At 44.0% G+C, this 22036-nt stretch overlaps 1 protein-coding gene across 1 annotated transcript in view; it reads left to right on the forward strand.

Annotated features, from left to right (window-relative positions):
• CXADR (CXADR cell adhesion molecule) overlaps positions 1 to 15503 on the forward strand; it is a 42805-nt gene extending 27302 nt beyond the window's left edge. The window contains exon 8 of the mRNA XM_075854505.1: positions 11909 to 15503. Coding sequence (XP_075710620.1) covers positions 11909 to 11932 — 24 coding nt within the window. The 3' untranslated portion in view covers positions 11933 to 15503. The remainder of the gene's footprint in view (positions 1 to 11908) is intronic.
• The last annotated feature ends 6533 nt before the right edge of the window (positions 15504 to 22036 follow it).

Genomic DNA, 22036 nt, shown 5'->3' on the forward strand with positions numbered 1-22036 from the left:
CACAGACGTGGTGTTTGAGGTAACGTTGCGGTGATGGCCTCGGAGGGAATGATATGAAGTTTGTGAACCTCAGGAAATAAAATAGCTTGACGTTCATGTGGTTATTAGTTCAAGGCTCGTACAGTAGACTGGATTTTTATATCACAGCACAAATGAAAAGCTAAACTGAAATAGTGGAGTAAAATGGGTTACAGAGGCGCTGTCACCAAATTCTCAAATCCCTATCTCCTATTGCACGTGGTTGGCGCTGCAATGTAGAGAACAGTAATGTTTTTGTTTTGTTTTTTAAAACATAAATTTTTGGCCAAGTTATGAGCTATTTTTTATATATGCAAATGAGGTTTGAAATGGACAACTGGGCGTGTATTGTGTTTTTAACTGGGCGTGTTTACGTGTATGATGCTGACCAATCAGTGACCAGTCAGCGTCATACACTCATCTCCATTCATTTACACAGCAGCGATGTGCAGCCACATAAACAGAGATTAACGTTACTACAGTGTCCTGATAATGAATACACATGAAATCCAGCCTGGACGTCATGTGTACTCAGAATCCTGACACTTCTGACTTTTCCGTGAGACTCCGGCAAGCCACGCATAATCTTGCGAGATTACGGAGGTAAACGAGATTTGGTTTCCCTTGCTAGAAATCTCAAAGAAAAGAGTCAGAAGTGTCAGGATTCTGAATACACATGACGTCCAGGCTGGATGATCATGTGTATTCATTATCAGGACACTTGATTAACGTTAATCTCTGTTTATGTGGCTGCACATCGCTGCTGTGTAAATGAATGGAGATGAGTGTATGACGCTGACTGGTCACTGATTGGTCAGCGTCATACACGTAAACACGCACAGTTAAAAACACAATACACGCCCAGTTGGACATAACGAAAAAAACACGCCCAGTTGTCCATTTCAAAGCTCATTTGCATATATATAAAATAGCTCATAACTTGGCCAAAAATGAACGTTTTTAAAAAAAAACAAAAACGTTACTGTTATCTACATTGCAGCGCCGATCACATGCAATAGGAGATAGGGATTTGAGAATCTGGCGACAGCCTGTTTAAGCTTCAAGGTGGCCATGGATAGAACGGGTTTAATGGGCTTGATCATAAGCAAAGAATCAGAAATTAAATCAAAATTTTTGCTTTCACATTTGGTTGTTTTTGTGGTCCTTGTGTATTTGTGGTATTAGGTTTTCGGACCATCAGAAAATCCCAATAACTCCCCATATTGAAAAATAATAATTCTCTTACCTTTTAAAATGTTGCTCCAGGCCCCCTCTGCCGGCCTCCATTACCCCCGATGATGTGTTTAAATTCCAGTGCAATAATCTGTTGTCCATAATGACGTCCATTCATGTGATCCCAGCCGCTGTATCGGAGAAGTTCAATCTATAAAAGCTCAAGCTCTACCGCCATGACTTCCATACCTGAGGCACCTATGTATGGAGTGAATGGCTCTGTACTTAAAAGGCTGTATCTGCGCTATACACTGGCGGTTCAGGATGCATAATCGGACCCATTTTGCATGTCTTCCCCACTGTCCTAATACTGACTGCCACATCTAAGCGAACAAATCAAATGAGGTGGGGCTCCCTTTTGTCTTCCCATTGCCGGCCCCATGGCTGCCATATGCAGCTGCCTATTAGGTTGTGCCTTGGGTATGGTCTAATAGGGGCCTTTAACTGACACTAGTGTATTGTAATACAAAGGTATTATCCAATGTAATATTTGTTAAAGTAAAAGTCTCCAAGTAAGACAAAAGATAGATAAAAAAAAAAAAGTCCAAATAAAAACAAAATATTTTTTCATGAAGGAAAAATACATATATGATATAACCATATAGACCCGCAGGCTAAATGTAACACTTAAACAATGTATAAAAAAAACAAAACCACGTAATTTCTTTTATTTTTCCCATTACTCCACATGATAAAAACTGCCAAGATATATGCAACCCAAAATGGTGCTATTAAATCATATCGCACATCCTGCAAAGAATAAGCCCTCGTGTATGTAAATCAAATTTAAAAAAATACAATGACAATACAAAAACATTCCCTGCATCAAGAGAGTTGGTGACCATGTCAGGTCCTTAGTGCATCTAAAAGATAACCTGTGGCGCTGCTCCTGCCACGTTTCTGGACCACTTGTGAACACGTTTAGTTAATAGAAAAGATTCTCCAACCGTGTCCTGTGTGGTCACCATGTGTCTCTGAGGCAATAGGTCGTGTCCTGTGCGGTCGCCATGTGTCTCTGAGGCAATAGGTCGTGTCCTGTGCGGTCGCCATGTGTCTCTGAGGCAATAGGTCGTGTCCTGTGCGGTCGCCATGTGTCTCTGAGGCAATAGGTCGTGTCCAGTGCGGTCGCCATGTGTCTCTGAGGCAATAGGTCGTGTCCTGTGCGGTCGCCATGTGTCTCTGAGGCAATAGGTCGTGTCCTGTGCGGTCGCCATGTGTCTCTGAGGCAATAGGTCGTGTCCTGTGCGGTCGCCATGTGTCTCTGAGGCAATAGGTCGTGTCCTGTGCGGTCGCCATGTGTCTCTGAGGCAATAGGTCGTGTCCTGTGCGGTCGCCATGTGTCTCTGAGGCAATAGGTCGTGTCCTGTGCGGTCGCCATGTGTCTCTGAGGCAATAGGTCGTGTCCAGTGCGGTCGCCATGTGTCTCTGAGGCAATAGGTCGTGTCCTGTGCGGTCGCCATGTGTCTCTGAGGCAATAGGTCGTGTCCTGTGCGGTCGCCATGTGTCTCTGAGGCAATAGGTCGTGTCCTGTGCGGTCGCCATGTGTCTCTGAGGCAATAGGTCGTGTCCTGTGCGGTCGCCATGTGTCTCTGAGGCAATAGGTCGTGTCCTGTGCGGTCGCCATGTGTCTCTGAGGCAATAGGTCGTGTCCTGTGCGGTCGCCATGTGTCTCTGAGGCAATAGGTCGTGTCCTGTGCGGTCGCCATGTGTCTCTGAGGCAATAGGTCGTGTCCTGTGCGGTCGCCATGTGTCTCTGAGGCAATAGGTCGTGTCCTGTGCGGTCGCCATGTGTCTCTGAGGCAATAGGTCGTGTCCTGTGCGGTCGCCATGTGTCTCTGAGGCAATAGGTCGTGTCCTGTGCGGTCACCATGTGTCTCTGCGGCAATAGGTCGTGTCCTGTGCGGTCGCCATGTGTCTCTGCGGCAATAGGTCGTGTCCTGTGCGGTCGCCATGTGTTTCTATGAGGCAATTGGTAGAGTCCTGTTATTAGACGTCTGAACATCTGGAGACCGTCTCTCTGCAGCATTGAACAGCGTGGTCTACAGCAATATCCAGCAGAAATACATCGACCTTATGGCCTCCACTTTACACATCTGTTAGACTTTCATTGTAGGAAAGTTGTATAATGTGAACCTGTGCACTTGGGGCGGGAGTGGAGTGATATGAGGGGTATGTGAGCCTGGATGCAGCACATATGACTCGTGCGGAAATCATATAGTATATAGTGTTGGTACAGCAGTCAGATTATGCCACATACAGGTTCACATATAATACTATACGTCTGTCATAGACTTTCATAAGGTATTTCTGCTGGATATCGCAGTACACTGCGCTCCAATACCGCAAAGAGACTGACCATCTCCAGACGTGTGATAACAGCACTCTCTACTGTTGTATGGTTGCCTCATAGAAACTTATGGAAACGCCACAGGACATGGTTGGAGACGTGTTTTTTTTTTTTCTTTTCTTCTACCAGCCAAAAGTATTCTTCAGATGAGGCCCAGAAACGTGGTGGGAATAGATCCAAAGACTAACAAGCCATTGAGATGCTCTGTTCAGGCAAAGTGAACAGGATCGGTAGGAGACCCGCCCCTATTAGTACCACGACCAATGATGCCGAAGTGTCGACCAAAATTTCACCTTTTGCAGTGACCATTCTGTAGGTTATTTATTTTACTTTGTGGGAGTTTTTTTATTTGTTTTTTTTTTTTAAATTTTCTATTAATCTATGTGTAAATGGGGAAGCAGGAGGAGATTTTGTGTATCGGTTTGATGTAACTTATTCTGCTATATATTAGACCCTTTATTGCATGGTGCCCCGTTGAAAAGTTGTGTCCATGCCATAGAGGATGGTTGTTGCAGTGCAGGTGAGGTCTAGGAGGGGTTTCATTTTGTTTTTTTTAGAGACTAAAACTCCTCTTTAAATCAAAAATATCTGCTAATTTGTTTTAACTTGGAATCTGGACAATATACAAGAAGTAATATTTTTTACCATGCTCTGTCACCAGATTATAAGTGCCCTATCTCCTACATAATGTGACCGGCGCTGGAATGTAGATAATAGGAATGGCTTTTATTTTGAAAAACTAAAATTTTTGAGCAAGTTTATGAACAATTTTAGCTTTATGATAATTAGTTTCTTAATAGACAACTGGGTGTGTTTTTACTATTTACCAACTGGTCGTTGTACAGAGGAGTGTATGACGCTGACCAATCCGTGACCAATCAGCGTCATACACTAATTGTTCTGGAACAATGAGAAGTGTAAAATGTCCTACTTTTTTGCGGTCCGGGCAATGCACAGACCTTGGAAGCCACGGTCGTGTGCATTGGCCCATAGGATAGCATGTGTTCTATACTATCAGCTGATAGTATGTGGCCGCAAATGCACGGTCGAGTGCATGAGGCCTTAGTACTTAGTTGCATTGCCTTGCGCAGGTAAAACTATACTACTCCACTGTGGTAGTAGCCATAATACCCATGAGACAGGTAGCAGGAGGACATGCCCATTTTAAACATTTCACAACCGTTGACACCGAGCCTTTGGAACAAACAGGTTGTCCGTGTAATCCAGAGAGAAACACTATAGCCGCTCTTTGCTCTGGCTATGAGATGGGGTCCTCAAATGTGGGACTCCACTTTAAGTTAAGGGCCCTAATGGAGTGTTTTCTAATGAGAAAGTCTGTCTTTAACCCCTTCATACATCCGCTGTGTATATGGAATATATTAGATGCTGCGGTCAATAGCAACTGTGGCATCTAAGTCATTAGAAAGAGGGGCAGCCCTCCTCCGAATGACCTTCGTTCCCCGCAACATAATTGCGTGGTGCTGATGGTGGTTATGGCAGACCTGGGGGGGGGGGGGGGCAAATGAAGGTCCTCCCAGGTCTGCCATTTTTGTGCTGTTAAAGGGGAGTTCCACTACTGAACAAATGATGACCTATCCACCAGATGGGTCATCCGTACATGATATGTGGGGGGGGGTCTGACACCCGGATCCCGTATCGTTAAGCCGAACCGGCTGCCTCCGAGCACCGGATATACATACCGGAAGCAATTAGCACTGGCCACAGAATAGCGGCGTACTGCAGCTCTGCACCTATTCAAGTGCATAGGATCAGAGCTGCAGTTCAGCATCACGGCCGCTATGCTATGTACGGAGCCAGCTGCTTCCGGCTCCGTACACAGCATTATGTGCCATAAACTCCAGTGCCCGGAGTGTCGGACACGCACCAATGATATACTGATGACCTATCCGGTGGATAGGTCCTCGGTTGTTCAGTAGTGGACAACCCCTTTAAGTCCCGATAGGAGCCTGTGAAAATCACAATATACGGCAATACAGTAGTATTTTCTCCAAAAGACAATGTAAAGAAAAAATGAACATACAAGGTATCGCTGTGTCAGTAAACGTTGGAACTAGTACAACATAGCATTATTTAACCCGCATGGTGAACGCAGTAAAAAAAGAAATCACCAGAATCCGGTTTTTTTAGTCGCCTTCTCTCCCACAAATCTATCCAATAAAAACTACAGCTCACCCCCAAAAAATAAAAAATAAGCCCCCACCGCACTAAATAGACAGAAAGATAAAAAAATAAATAAAAATAAGCTATGGCTCTCAGAATATGGCGGCACAAAACAAACTTTATTTTTAACAATATCTTTTCTTTGTAAAACCTAAAATATATAAATTTGGTATCACCGGTTCCCAGTACATTATATGGCGCCATCAATGGTGATGTGAAAAACTACATCTCGTCCTGCAAAAGCAAGCCCTCCTATGGCGATATTGATGGAAAAATAAAGACGTTTTATGGCTTTTGGAAGGAGGGGTAGGAAAAATGTAAAATTGGCTGTGGCAGGAAGGGGTTAAGGGTAGTTTGTCAGAGTATATGTCTGACCTCGCTAGGTAGCTAATGGATTAGGGACATACCTGTATTCCTGATGTTAATAGTTGCATTACTGGAAAAAAAAGTTTTATTCTGCCACACCCACCGAACCAGGAAAGAATCTGACATCTAGCGCTCCAGCCCCCTCCCCTCTCCTGTGCATTTGATTGACAGCTGTATCAAACTTTTAGTTTTTCCCATTTCAAGCAGGAACACAGGTATGACCCTAATCCGTTAGCCACCTAGTGGCGTCAGATGTGAAGTCTAATGATAGATTCCTATGATATCTGATTCTGAGTCACATCTCTGTTCACGTCAAAAACAAAAGCTCCTTTGATTTGGGCTCCCACAATGCACTGCTCTCGGGTAACCTGCAGATATTGGAAAATTTTGTTTGAAACCGCTGTTCAAAAGTGGAGTTTTCCTTTAACGGAGTGTCCATTATATTACATCGCTTCTCTGACGAAGGGTCCGTTTAAAGTCGGTGCTCCGTCTTTGAGTACAGGTGCTTCCTTTATCCTCCTTTCGGCCTTATTCACACGACTGTGTGCGTTTTGTCATAAGTGTTTGCTGCGTGATTATCGCGCATATGCCATCCTTAAGACACGCGGTTTTGATGTTTCGAAAAAGAAATGAAGAAAGTGGTTTTATCTTTCCTCTTCATTTCTTGATCTACTGTTGCGTGAATCATGCGCGACACACGGAAGTGACTACAATGGATGCGTGAAAAACGGCCAAGTATAGGACATGTCGTGAGTTTTACGCAGCGGACACGCTGTATGAAAATCACGGACTGTCTGAACGGCCCCATTGACTAACAAAGGTCTGTGCGAGGCGTGGGATTTTCACGCGCGTATCACGGACGTTAAACACGTTCGTGTGAATAAGGCCTTACAGGAATTATAAACTTCCGGTTTACAGATATTTATCTAGTCATCTGATGTGTCATGTGATGTGAATCGTCAACCCCGCTGTGACCGCATGAGCCCCCCCCCGCACTGATCAGGCCTCATTAATGGATTACTACCACCATCATTTTGTTTGCCAGTGATGTGACATTTTATACTTTGAGTAAAAACTGCAAAGTTCATTAAACTGAACACTCAATGAAAGCGGAGGACCGTACAGTCCACATCACAATTATTAGGCGGGGAGCGATCGTACGGCACCCGGGATGTGTGATCTTGACGGTTCACTCTTATGTACACTACGTGGCTGAAAGTATAGGGACACTGATCCTCAATGGTGGGCTTGGCCATTGGAGCCTCCTGTATGAGGTGTATACAGCCATGCGATATCCATAAACCACCATCAGCGGTAGAATGGATGTTACGCCAGAGCTCCATGACTTTCCAGCGGGCACATTGTAATGTTTGTAGCCGGAATCAAACACCGATCTGATGGCGATTCTGTCGCTTTTGGTCTTTGAAGGGAATTTTACAATTGGACCATTTCCACCACTTCTAAAGCTTTTTGGAGCTTAGCGGAAGAGGGTGGGGCCAGTTATACCTACGCTAGTTCCTGGCTGGCGTGATTTAATTCAGTGGCACATGAACAGCCGAAGCTGCGTCACAGTTGTGTGGCAAGCGCCTCTAAATAACGTTGTCGCGTCTTACTCCAGCTTGTTTCTTATTAAGAATGATGTAATGAATCCCTCCCTATGACTTTTATAAGTGGGTGAAAATGGCCCCTGCCGACGTAGTGTTACATGTGCTGACAGGAGACGACTGGTGCTGCTCTTGACACGGCATTTTTCAGCCCGGCGCTGTCATAGGAAGCCACCTTTAGGCTTCATTTTGTCAGTGTTCTGCAGCCAATGTGGATGCAATGCAGAGAAGTAGAAATCTTTCCTGTGTTTTAGGATCCAGTCCTGGTTTTGGCTTTGATGTAAAATACTGACCAAATCTGACATATGTGAATAAGGCCATACAATAAGTTCATAAATGATGGCCATTCTAGAGCTGCCCCAGTCAAACGTCGCTGTCCCTTCACAGAACGGGACTGTTGAATCGCTGCAGGAGCGGTCTATGGGATACAGGACACTCGCTGTCATATCACCGCTGTCCGCTCCAGTCCTAGAGGATGGGGACATAGGGATGTAACATCCTATAGGAGGATTTTAGGGTTTATTCTGCTATTATAAATGGCACAAAATAATTTTAGGTGGGTTGGATTGCCTCCTGCGGCGAGCTTACCATCACCATGTGCAATGTCTGGAGTGGAATAAAGCACGCGACTATCGGACTGGAGTGGCGGGAATGTGGTAAACTCCATTACTATAAATCTATACTGATAGTGAAGTTTATAAAACAAAATCTCTGTTTGTGACCTGCAGACATTGACTTCCCTTTGGTTTCAGGTTCTTGTTATAAATGAGTAAACAGTTGATAGGTTATCGGCATAGATTAGTTCTATCAGTTCTGCGGGCTTGTTTAACCAGTGCCTGGTAAGAAGTGACCTGAGGTGACCTCTGCGGAGCAGGTGGTTTATGACTGTTTGGTCGACTAATCAGAACCAGATCCTGGATAATAACCGCGTGTGACAGTGTCTATAGGTCTTATGTAAGTGACGATCAGCGCTGATCTGACTATGCGGATACGATAGTAAATATATGGCTCCATAGAAATGCTCTTTCGGAGAACTACTTGTTGGAGTCCTCAAATGATTGAGAATTGGGTCAAGGATCTTATAACAACTTGTTATCAAATAATGAATCGCATTTTTGTTTTCATGTGTTTTGAAACGTTTGCTGCCATCTAGTGGCATTAAAGGGGTGTTCCTATTATTGAATCTTAAACAGAACCTTTCACTTGCCCAAACATGTGCAGCATGTTATAGGAAAGGCTTCACAAACCCTGTCTCACGTAAAATTATTTAAGAGACGAGGAGAAGGAGATCTACTTACATCCGTCGATGTGCGCGCAAACGGCCGTGCGCGCACACGCTATCTGCAGCACAACCACCAAGTCTGTGTGTGTTCTCGTGGGAGGGAACACAGCGCAAGCCGCCCTGACACTGTCCACAGCTGATTGGACAGTGTCAGAGCAGAGACATCTCGCCCCCTTGCATTTTAGTTAGTTAGAAACGCCCCGTTGACTGTTCAGGGGGTTATTTATATATCAGGCACCAAATATAACGGCAGCAGTATGTAAATAACGGAGGGAGTTAATAATTTTACGTGAGACGGGCAGGTGAAAGGTTCTCTTTAAAGAGACTCTGTCACCACATTATAAGTGCCCTATCTCCAATATAAGGAGATGGGCGCTGTAATGTAGGCGACAGTAATGCTTTTTATTCAAAAAAAACTATCTTTTTCACAACGTTAGCAGCGATTTTGGTTTATGCTAATGAGCTTTCTTAATGCCCAAGTGGGCGTACTTTTACTTTCGACCAAGTGGGCGTTGTACAGAGGAGTGCATGACGCTGACCAATCAGCATCATGCACTCCTCTCCATTCATTTACACTGCACTAGCGATATAGTTATATCACTATGTGCAGCTACATACACAAGCCCTAACATTACTACAGTGTCCTGATAATGAATACACATGACCATCCAGCCTGGACGTCATGTGTACTCAGAATCCTGACACTTCTGAATCTTTTCTGAGAGATTTACAGCAACGGATACGAAATCTCGCGAGATCACGGAGCTAAACGAGATTTGGTTTCACTTGCCGGAATCTCACAAAGATTCAGAAGTGTCAGGATTCTGAGTACACATGACGTCCAGGCTGGATGGTCATGTGTATTCATTATCAGGACACTGTAGTAATGTTAGGGCTTGTGTATGTAGCTGCACATAGTGATATAACTATATCGCTAGTGCAGTGTAAATGAATGGAGAGGAGTACATGATGCTGATTGGTCAGCGTCATGCACTCCTCTGTACAACGCCCACTTGGTCGAAAGTAAAAGTACGCCCACTTGGGCATTAAGAAAGCTCATTAGCATAAACTAAAATCACTCCTAACGTGAAAATAGATAGTTTTTTTTAAATAAAAAGCATTACTGTCACCTACATTACAGCGCCGATCTCCTTATGTAGGAGACAGGGCACTTATAATGTGGTGACAGAGACTCTTTAAGGCATGTTCTGATTTGAGGGTGTCCATCAACGTCCCTCATGTTTATTCCTTTACAACAGAGCTCCTGTGCGTGGATTTGAGTAAGCCCTTATTCACACGAGCGTGTCCGTTTTGCGCGTGTTGCAGTTCCATTTACGGCAGCAAAAAAAGTTAAAGGTGTTTTTCTTTTTCCTCATCATTTCTTTAGCAACTGTTGCGTGAATCACGGACAACACGGATGTACGTCCATGTGCTGTCCGTGATTTTCACGCACCCATTGACTTCAAAGGGTGCGTGATGCGCATAAAACGCACAAGAATAGGACATACGCTGCGTGAAAAAGACAATGTCTGAATGGACCCATTGAAATGCGTAGGTCTGTGTGACGACTGTTGTTTTAACGCACGTAACACGTACGTTAAATACGCTCGTGTGAATAAGGCCTAAGATTGTGTTGTCGTTACTTGCACGGCAGGGGAACGCTGAGAAGGATCATGGAGCTCCAGGCTGGCGGATCAGTGAGCAAAGGGAGAGTCTAATGAGATGTCATCACTTGCTATGAGGGGAAAACCCCTGTAATGAGGAAACTTAAAGGGGTATTCTAATCCGGACATGGGATATGCCAAATAGATGTGAGTCCCGCTTATCTCTAGAACGGGGCCCCCCTGACCCTTGTCCTACCTTGTCCTACCTTGTCCAGCCACTGAGTTAATAGATGGCCAGGAGTACAGAAACAGCTCAGCTACACTTTTTCTGTAACTTCCATAGAAGTGAATAGGAGTTACGGAAATCGCGACTAGGCTGTTTCCATAGCCCAAGAATTCCATGAAAAGTGTAGCTCGCGGTTCTACGCTGGTTTTGCAACTTCCGTTAACTTCTATGGAAGCTGCGGAAAAAGCGTAGCTCAGCGGTTTCCATTCTTCCGACCATCTCGTAACTCAGTGGCCACAAAGCAGCGTCAGCTGGACAAGAGTCCGGGGCCCAGGATGGATGTCCATGATGAGAATATAAGGAACCTTTTACAAAAAGTGTTTTGTTGCCAGTTTTAGGTTGGCAAAAATGTCAGCGATTTTATTAGACACACCGTAGTCACAGAGAACACGTGGAAGCGTTACAATTTTACCGGAAAACATCAAAAGTTCCTTTAGTGTAAATTAAATGTGTAAAACGCTTTACGATCTTCTTGAAATCACAGGCCCCAACCTAAAGTGGCAATAATAAGATTATGATAACACTTCCTGTTCTGACTTCTATCCGGTGCAGTGTTGTCATGGGAGACCTTGTGTGGCTTCAAATTGCAAAATACAACAAATATCTGCCTCTTGACTGACTTGAACAGTCGCAGATTGTAGGGAAACCAATTTTAATCCACATGTTCCCCATGAGAATAAAGGAGGTGTCATCGCAATCCCTCAGCCTTGAGATACAGGAAAAAGGTGTGTACACTGATCTTTAGTCAATGAATCCCCCTATTAATCAATCTCCGGCCCCCGGATTTGGGGGATGACTTTTCTATTTTTTATAATCTTTCTTTGTTGAAGAAAAACACATCCCCCTCCCACCTTTGGGCACAGGTCTTCTATGCCTAAGAGTAAATTGGTCCCTACTGATCGTTCTCATATTCATCTATTGTATGTGAAAAGAATGTATTTTCCATGCCGCCATCTAATGTCATCCGTTTTGTCTCCTTCATTCAAGTATCATGGCTTAACCGTGGTGTAAACCGGACCTCGCCTCCAGTATGAGCAGCGACTGGGACATGAAATTCCTTTTACTGACGCACTTTTATGTACATTTAAGGTTTACGCCACACACGACTTGTTTACGTGGCCTCCCGCCTTGAGGAGTTCTTGAAGACCGGGCAGCTCGTCTTTTATAACAATGACTGTAACTTGGAGACACGTTATATCGCCCTGCAGTTCAGGGGGTCGCAGCTCCATCATCTTGTAGATCCTAAGTGTAACGCTATTCCGTACATGAACATTTTCCCTGTCCTCACAGGGGTCCAGGAAGCTGAGATCTGAGGTGCTGCTTGCCCTTGGTGACATGGTGGTCACCGGTAATTTACTGGTTCTACAAAATAAAATCTCCTACAGATTAGTGTCTGTATTATGGCCGCTAGACCTAGACGCCCTGCGGTTCACATGAACTGAACTCATCACTTGGAACCCTATGGTAATCGAAGATCAGCTCACATGAACCACGGGGAGTCCAGGTCTAGCGGCCATAATACAGACACCAATATGCGGCCACATTATGCCCATCTTATTACAGCCTTAGGATCGGGGTTTATTTGGTTTTTGCTTTCCTTGATTATTTTTGCTAATTTAATATCGTGGGTATATTGAAGGGTTTAATAACTAATGACCCATATTTCCTCATTTACAAAAAGACCCTACTAACTCAATGATACATTTCTAAGCGCTATATATATATATATATATATATATGTGTGTGTGTTTTCTATATACATTTCAGTGGTTTTGAGGGGCTGCGATGAGCAGTTGATCAAAGCTTATTATATTACCACAGTAACATTCCTGCAATGTAGCACTAAAAAGACCTGAGAGGTTCCAGATAATCAAATGTTCTAGACTACTGGATGGTGGTAGAACATTTTTTCATCCAAGCATCATGCACACGACCGTTTCCATTTTGTGGACCGCAAAATACGGATCCTTGTGGCCTCCATGTGCTGTGTGGGGTTTTTTGCGGACCCATACACTAGAAAGGGTGACAGACTGCAAACACTGACAAGAATAGGACATTATAATTTTGATGAACGGACACAAGGGTCCGCAAAAAAAAAAGGGATGTGTTCATGGCCCCGTAGCAATAAATGGTTCAGTATGCTATCCTCAAAAAAAAAACAAAAAACGGATAGAACACCGAGGAAAACGATTTGTCTGCAAAAAAAACTTCCGTAGTGCATCTGTGTGACATCAGTGTTGACAGATCCGCAAAAAAAAAATAAATGCAGTGACGGTCATGTACGATGGGCGAGTCCGTGCCGCAAATACAGACCATAAAAATGACTTGGCCGGAGTCTTTGCGGCCCGGACTCGAGGCCTCCGCACGGATTTGTGAACATCACGGTCGTGTACATGTGGCTATATAAGTGAATGGGTCCGTGTGCTATCCGCAAAATTGCGGAAAGCACACAAACAAAACAAAAAAACCACGGTCGTGTTCATTAGGCCTTATTATTCTACAAACACAAAGTTGTCTAAATTGTTTATTTCTTGAGAATTAGATGCCGGATTAAAGGAATTTTACTGTATGAAATGAAGAATTCTGTGTAAGATTTTGGTTACATTGTAGCTGCTATGAATTGCGCCTTTAGATCTGATAGAGAACATATCTACAATACTATAGGGCGCGTGCACACTGGACCATTCCGTGCAGTTTACAAATGCAGCAACTATTACTTCCACAAAACCGTGTGGAGAAGAGCGAACAAAAGTGACTGGCGGCGTCGCCGCCGCCGACGATGAGCTGAAGTATCTCAATGTGAATGGAGTCTAGTGGTTCAACATTCCTGCTGCCTTGCATTGCTGGAGTCACAGCCTTGTGTTCAGCCAGGACAACGGTGTGGTATCTGCACGTTCTGCCCATGCTGCCATTGTTTCCTCCTCCAAGCTGAGACAGTCTGTCAGATTGTAAGCTCCACTGGGGCCGGGACTGAATGCAATCCTTCTCTGGACTACATCAGATCTTCTCAAAAGCAAGAAGATGGTCAATGGCTGCTATAAATAATGCGGGAGGAAGGCGGCCGCCATTACCGGCCATGTACTCTGATGTCACAAGTATATAAAGCCTCAGCCATCTCAACAAGTGCGTGGCTACGGCTGTGTAGGGTCCGGGTTCCCTTGCTGACTGCATATAGAGCTGTGGCCGTTGTATGCCCCTGTGGACTACACGTGTTTGTTTTTTACCCCGGTCACACTCATTTTCACCCAAGCTTGTTTCGAGTAGTTCGGCATGTTTTGGCTTGGGGTGAGTCGGGGCTTCTAACCTTTTTGCTGCCTGAGACAAAATGTGGAATGGCAAAAAAAAATTAATTCTACATGAGAAAGTGCATGGATGGACGGACTACGTATTTTTTTTTTATTTTATTTTTTTTGGTGAATGGTATCAGTTGAGGTGACGTTCTCATCTCATGGGTGGTGCACCCCTATATTTAAAAAAAAAATATTTTTCCTAAGGTAAACCGCACATGGAAACACGATCTTCACACAAATACCCTATAGATTCAGGCTACTGTTTGGAAAGGAGACAAAATTAAATGTAAAAAAAAAAATACTGAAAACATACATTTGGTAAAATCTTTACATTCCCTAACAATCAATCTGTGACACATTGCGATCATCATATGGGGTCTTCTGATCCAGACGGACGATGCAAGAGCCAAATAACTCAGTTAAAGGTGAAATCCATATTAAATGAGCCACATGTAAGATATCCCCACCCCCGATTCCTAAATTGGAAGGGCAACTAAGTCTTTGAACACAATTTTTTTTTTTTTTAATAAAACATTTTATTAGGGTGTTTATTGCAACTTTTGAATTGGTTTTTGAAAACACATTTTTAGAAATAGAAGCTGTAACTTACGGCCTCGGTCACAGCCGGGCCTGCATGTCTCTTACACAAAGGGTTCTCCTGTTACCGAACACGTCTAAGTTATGAACTTAAATGTGATCAATAACAGGTGGATCGATCTAATTGATAACAGGTGGATCCTGCGTACCGGCTGTCACCAAAGCCGTCAGTCCCGCTAACCTGACGGATTCGTGTTTCTGCACAAGCTCCAGCTTCTATGTATCCAGGATACATAGAAGCTGTATCTCAAAAAGTTAAAAAATTCAAACATTGCAATAAACACTATAATACATTGTTTTATTTAAAAAAAAAAATCACATTCTACTCAATGAAAGCGGTGTCGTGAACGCTAGTTTATTACGGATGTGACTGGAGCGGCTGTAGAGGGCATTAACCAATATAGAACAATGTAGTGTATATAATGTGGAGCGCAGTGATCACATATAACGGTAGGAATACCTAGAAGCAGACTTACTTACTGTATTCCAAACCGAGAACAACATGGATGATTTCCATACATTTACATCAACTCCAGAAATAGAAGCCAATACGAAGGTAAAACGGCTCAGATTGACTTGGAGTCGGATTGAGGAGACTGCTGGAACAATACAGCTTAGAGAATATTTCTTATATGGGATTGCGATGTCGACTTGTATACTTTTTATGTTAATATGAATAAAGGCGTTTTATTTGAGTTTTTACTGTTACTATTAACAAAATCTCCAAATACAAATTTGCATAAATATAATAATGAGGATTTAAGCGCTGCGAATGAAAATGGACTTTTTAATTGTACAGCCGAGTGTCCGCCTTATACGCAGCTCCCCCCAGATTCATAGTGGGACCCATCTATAAGTGGCAGAGTTGCAGCCGTATTCTGCATCAACCTATAGTTTGCCAAGTAGACTCCCCTCTACTGTACCCCAACATGGAATGGTTGACAAGTCTCTTCACACAGGGGTTTTTTTTTTGTCCGTACATTCTAACAGAAAAAACACTATACGTAGAGCAGGTTACATTCTGAGCAAATTCCACTGACCCCAAAACCACCACAAACCAAAACACCGTATATGTAGCATCTTCGTATTTTACTCTAGACTTTAAACTAAAATCTGGCTGAAGTTGTTTTAGCCCCCCCCCCCCCCAAAAAAAAAACATTTCTCGTGTCATATACAATACTATGGGGAGACCAGATTGAAGATGCCCATGGACAGTCGAATATCTATAGGGCTGCTTGAAATATCACCTCCTAAATAATACTTTATCTAGAAACAAGTAGTGCCATGATTAATGTGCAGCTGCTTATCCCCCCTCCCCACTTTCCATGAGTTCCTAATAAACACTGAATTGGTAACAACCGATTTCACAAGCATTTCCCCTAAAGTCAACTATTTGTTATATGAGATTCGGGTTAAGCTAGGTGACAAGTGAAAAACTAACAGAGTCACAGCAGGTCCCCAGAAAAGACATGTACATAAAGCTGTGCACGACCGGTTTCCAGATGATAGATGAATGTCCCAAGTCTTATCAGTGTGGGAAAGGTTAATGATCAGGTGGAGTGAAGCCCATTTATAAAGCAGGCTAAGGCGGGCCGTCTGTGAATAATTACTTCACTGCGTTCTGCGTCTTTTCACGTAATCCTAATAGATCAGTGACCGCTCTCACATATACATTTTCTCTGACAATTGCACTATGGAGCGCCCTCTGGTGTTTTGCCCATCTAAAATTGCATGGGTGCAATTGCCATGCAAACTCAAACGCTCAAAAGATGATGGAGGAAAAACAAACAAATTTCAGCCAACCATTTGCCGTAAAAGTCTAAACCAGCCACGGTGGACAACTTCTAACTAATACTTCCTAATAGGTAGACGGACTACAGGATTAGAAGAACTTAAAGGAGTGGGCTCCAAAACGACTCTGAGAAGGTATGAACAGAGATGGGCAACCTGAATAGCCTGCTTATTCCACCGGGCTATTATTGACTTTGGGACCCCAATTTTTTTTCCCTAAAATTGAAGCAGCAAGTTTTCAGCTATTTTTTAGTCCTTAGATCCCTTAGTAAACATCAGCAAATATCAAGACTATTGAATACTTCCTCTATTTTGTGTTTAAGATTCAGGCAAAAGGATGGTAGAAATACTTCTTGTTGTCTATGGAAGTCAGACATGACCTTTGGGAGAAAGTAAAGGTGTAATGACGATCCTACCATCAAGTATAGAAGTGAAAGGGCTATAGGCTAAAAAAAAAAGTCTGCTATTTTCCTGCACTCTCCTATTTAAAGAGAAGCTTTCACCTCCCCATACATGTGCAGCAAGTAATGGGGAGGGCTGCACAAACCCTGGGGCACTTTACATTTTTTCCCTACCCTCCTCCGTTATTTAGATGAAGGTGCCGTTATATTTGGCGCCTGATATTTAAATAACCCCCTGAACGGTCAATGGGGCAAGTAATGGCAAGGGGGCGTGTTACTATGGCCGTGGCACTAACAGTGCCACAGCAAGAGCTGGAGAGAAGAGAGCGTGTGCGCGCGCATGCTCTCACTCTTCAGCTCTTGGCAGACAAGGACAAGACTGATCTCTCATGAGAGATCAGAGTCTTGTACTTGTCTGCGGAACTGGCAAGGGAGCGAGTAATGGCAAGGGGGCGTGTCACTGCTACGGACAGTGCAAGAGCTGGAGAGAGGAGGATTCACTTCTATGGGAGTTACGGAAACAGCGTAGCTCAGCGAGTACTCGGCTGTTTCCATAACTCCCGACCACCTAACCAGGAAGTGGCTGGAAGACAGCGGAGCCGAGTAAGCTAGAACGGGGTTTAGGCGCCCCCGGTCTAGAGATAGGTGCGGGTCCCAGATGTGGGACCCACATCTATCGGACTTTTATGGCATATCCTGTGTATATGCCATAAATGTCCAAGATGGTAAAAGCCCTTTAATAAAAGTGTGGATTGAACACCATATAGCCACCTTGCAAATCTGGTCTGGGGATGTGTTTGCTTTCTCTGCCCAAGAAATAGATACAGCTCCATTGGAATGAGCTCCAAAGAATTCTGGGGGATTAGTGTTCTGGCCCACATAGGCTAAGTGTATGGCCTGTTTAATCCACCTTGCTATTGTCAGCCTGCTAGCTGCAGAGCCCCTATTTGGACCCCAAAATTGAATAAAAAGATTCTCTGCGGACCTCCAGTCTTTTGTAGCCTTTAGGTATTGAACTAAACACCTCACATCTAAGCAATTAAACTCCTGCTCCTTTGGATTTTTTGGGGAGTCACAGGAGGAGGGAAGAATAATATCCTGATCTTGATGGAAGGGGCCAATCACCTTTGGTAGGAAACCAGGTAAGGTCTTCATAATTACCCTATCCTCCAACACCAAGGTATAAGGAGGGAAGGCCGAGAGTGCTTGAATCTCGCTTACTCTATGGGCGGTGGTAACCGCTAGTAATAAAGTCATCTTTAGAATGAGAAACTTGATGGACAGGGAATCTAGAGGTTCAAAGGATGAACCCATCACGGCTGTAAGTACTAAGTTTAAGTCCCAGGGTGGGACTGAAGATCTTATTTGAGGTCTTATCCTGGAGGCTGCTATTAGGAACATCCTGATCCAGGGGTGTTCAGCTAACCTGAAGTCATAAAAGGAGCTTAGAGAAAAAACTTGTACCTTTAGGCCTTATTCATACAAGTCAATGGGTGAGTGAAAATCATGAACAGCACATGGACGCACATCCGTGTGCTGTCCGTGATTCACACGACAGTTGCTAAAGAAATGAAAAAAAGCAAAAAAAACACCTCGGTTTTTTTTTTGCAGACGTAAAAAACGCGTGACATACGGATGACATGCGCGTAAAAAATGCAGACGCGCACCCTACACGGATGTCACACGGAACTGCAACGCTAGAAAAACGCCACGTTTTTTACGCACGCAAAATGAACACATTCGTGTGAATAAGGCCTTAGGCTTGAGATTTTTGTCCAGCCCAGCGTGGAGAAAGTCTAGAATCAAAAGGTATATCAGGATCTGTTAAGAGATTTATATCAATTCCTGTAAAGGAGAGAAAAGCTTTCCAGACCTTTAAATATATATTTGAAGTAACCGTTTTCCTATTTGCCCATAATGTGGACATGACAGATTCTGAAATGCCTCTCCTTCTGGGAATCATCCTTTCAGTCTTCATGCTGTAAGGGTATGTGCACACGACCTCTTTGCAGACGTAATGAAGGCAAAACGCCTGAAAAGACGGCTCCAATACATCGGCAAACATCTGCCCATTGCAATGGGTCTTACGATGTTCTCTGCAGACGAGCTGTCATTTTACGCGTCGCTGTCAAAAGACGGCGCGTAAAATTACGCCTGCGTCAAAGAAGTGCAGGACACTTGGGACGTAATTGGAGCAGTTTTTCATTGACTCCAATGAAAACCAGCTCCAATTACATCCGTAAAAGATGCAGCGAAAAACGCGTGCACTTGTAAGGGTATGTGCACACACACTAATTACGTCTGTAATTGACGGACGTATTTCGGCCGCAAGTCCCGGACCGAACACAGTGCAAGGAGCCGGGCTCCTAGCATCATACTTATGTACGATGCTAGAAGTCCCTGCCTCGCTGCAGGACAACTGTCCCGTACTGTAATCATGTTTATACTACGGGACAGTTGTCCTGCAGAGAGGCAGGGACTCCTAGCGTCGTACATAAGTATGATGCTAGGAGCCCGGCTCCTTGCACTGTGTTCGGTCCGGGACTTGCGCCCGAAATACGTCCGTCAATTACGGACGTAATTAGTGTGTGTGCACATACCCTAAAAATGTCTGAAATTCAGGAGCTGTTTTCTCCTGAAAACAGCTCTGTAATTTCAGACGTATTTGGCGTTGTCGTGCGAACATACCCTAAAGGTGATGATGGGATGAACCACTGGGCCTTAGGACAGGAGATCTGGGAGAATTCATGGTTGAGCTAAGGAGAGCTTCCTCAGTCACGTGAACCATGGTCTTTTTGGTCAAAATGGAGAGATTAAGATGACCGAGGCCCTGTCTTTTGATCTTCTTTAAAACTCTTGGTAGTAGACAGAGGGGGAAATGCATAACTCCGTTCTTGACTCCCAACACTGGGAGAGAGCATCTACTGCTACAAGGTTGTCCCTGGGGTCTAGGGAGACGAATCTGCACACTTTCCTGTTCTCCCCGGTTGCAAAGAGATCTATGGATGGATCCTCCCATCGGAAAACCCATTGGTTTAAGGACCATTCTGACTGTAGCAACTGTTTTCTGCTCAAAAACTCTGCTACCTGATTGTCCTTTCCCTTTAGGTGGACTGCAGAAAGGGACAATAAATGAAGTTCTGCTACTGAGAAAATCCTTGTGGATAATTCCATCAGAAGTCTTGACCTTGTACCTCCCTGATGATTTATGTGCGCACTGTAGCCGTTTTGGCTGAGAAAAAATCTTTACCTCCTTTCCCGAGGCTATAAGTATGGTGCCTTTTATGGCTTGAATTACTTCCTCCAGTTCCCTGTAATTGGAAAATATTACAGAGGTCTGAAGATCCCATTGACCCTGAAGGTAGAAGAACTCGCCCTGGGCTCCCTACACCCAAGGACTGGCATCTGTTATGTTTAGGGTTGGAGACATCTCCCATGACACTCCATTTCTGAGATTCTCCACCTACATCCACCACCTGAGCGAGTCTCTGGCTACTGACCAAAAGGTGTACGGAGTGATCTAAGGAGAACTTGCTTTTGTCCCACTTCTCTAATATTGCCCTCTGCAGAGGTCTGGACCTGAACGGTTCCCACATTATGGCCGGGATACAGGAAGTTAGAAGACCAAGCACAGACAATGATCTTTTGAAAGAGGTTGAGTGATCTAGAAAGAGGTCGGAGACCCTTTATATCAATGGTTGGCACTTTCCGAGGGAGAAAGACATTTGTTTGGAGGAGTCTAAGTTTTCCCCAAAAAATTCACTTTTTGGAAGGCGTTAAATTCGACTTTTTTATGTTTATGTTCCACCCTGGATCTATCAGAGTTGAGCAAACTGACTGTAGATGGTGTCAAGGTCTGGGCTGTATCTGCCACTAACAAAAATTTGTCTAGGTAAGGAATTACAGGAATGTCTCTTGTTCTTATGTATGAGGTCATCTCTTAGGCTTATTATAACCCTGAATTTGCCTTCTGGTTTTCTTACCAGAAAAAGGGGTGATTGGTAGCCCTTCCCTATCTCTAGTTTCTGCACTGGAACTAGAACCCCCTTCCTGATAAGGGAAAAAACCTGACTCTCGAGTGAGTTGTTTCTCTGTCTGTCTGAACTTTTGTAGGGAGGAATCTGTCTGGAGGAGGGGTCCTGAATTCTAAAGTGCATCCTGTTTTCATGATATTTAGAACCCATTGACTTGACGAGATCTTTTCTTACTGCTTTACTGCGAATTGGCACAAATTTGCAATGCGCATTCAAGATGTTTAATGTATGCCGTTGGCTATGTTCACATCTTGTTTTTGGTATATATGACATACACTGAAAGAATCCATAGGATTTATTTGACCCGACATGTGCCAAGTTCTGAGTGTCCGTCAGGATGGTACGCATTGTCATACCTTTTCTTTATTCCACGGTACTAAAAAGCGCAGTCAACTACACTTTTCAATATGAAGGGGTCCCTTGTGGGAGTCTCTGAGCAACTGCATGACATAGTTGCATACATCTGGAGCATGTCGTGATAGTGAGATGTGAACAGAGCCTATGCTTCTCCATCCAGGTCCTCCCTCACTCCAAATAGATTACTACAAAATGGTTCATAGTGCATATCCTTAAAGAGGACCTGTCACTAGGTCATATAATTTGAACTGGTTGTCGGACCTGAATTGCATTTGTTTTTTCCATTCCAGAGAAATGGACCACTGTTGTGTTGGCTCTCTATATGCTAATGTACTGTAGTTCGCCAACGGGGTGGAGCTAGCTTCCTTGCCTCTGATGCTGACCAATCAGTGTGAGGCAGCTTGAGGATCGTTCACACCCAGTTGGCGAACTACAACAAAGTAGCATATAGGGAGCCAACACAACAGTGGGCCATATCTCCGGAACGGGAGGGTCCAGAAAGGAAAAAAAAAATAAAAAAAGAGCTAGAATCGGGATGACCGCACTAATCAGGTCAGTAAACCTAGTGACATGTCATCTTTAAACAGGGGCAATTAGATTGTGAGCTCTGCAAGAGAGCAGGGACTAAGGTGAGTATTAGAACCG

Source organism: Rhinoderma darwinii, chromosome 2, assembly GCF_050947455.1.
Source record: "Rhinoderma darwinii isolate aRhiDar2 chromosome 2, aRhiDar2.hap1, whole genome shotgun sequence".
Lineage (NCBI taxonomy): Eukaryota > Metazoa > Chordata > Amphibia > Anura > Rhinodermatidae > Rhinoderma > Rhinoderma darwinii.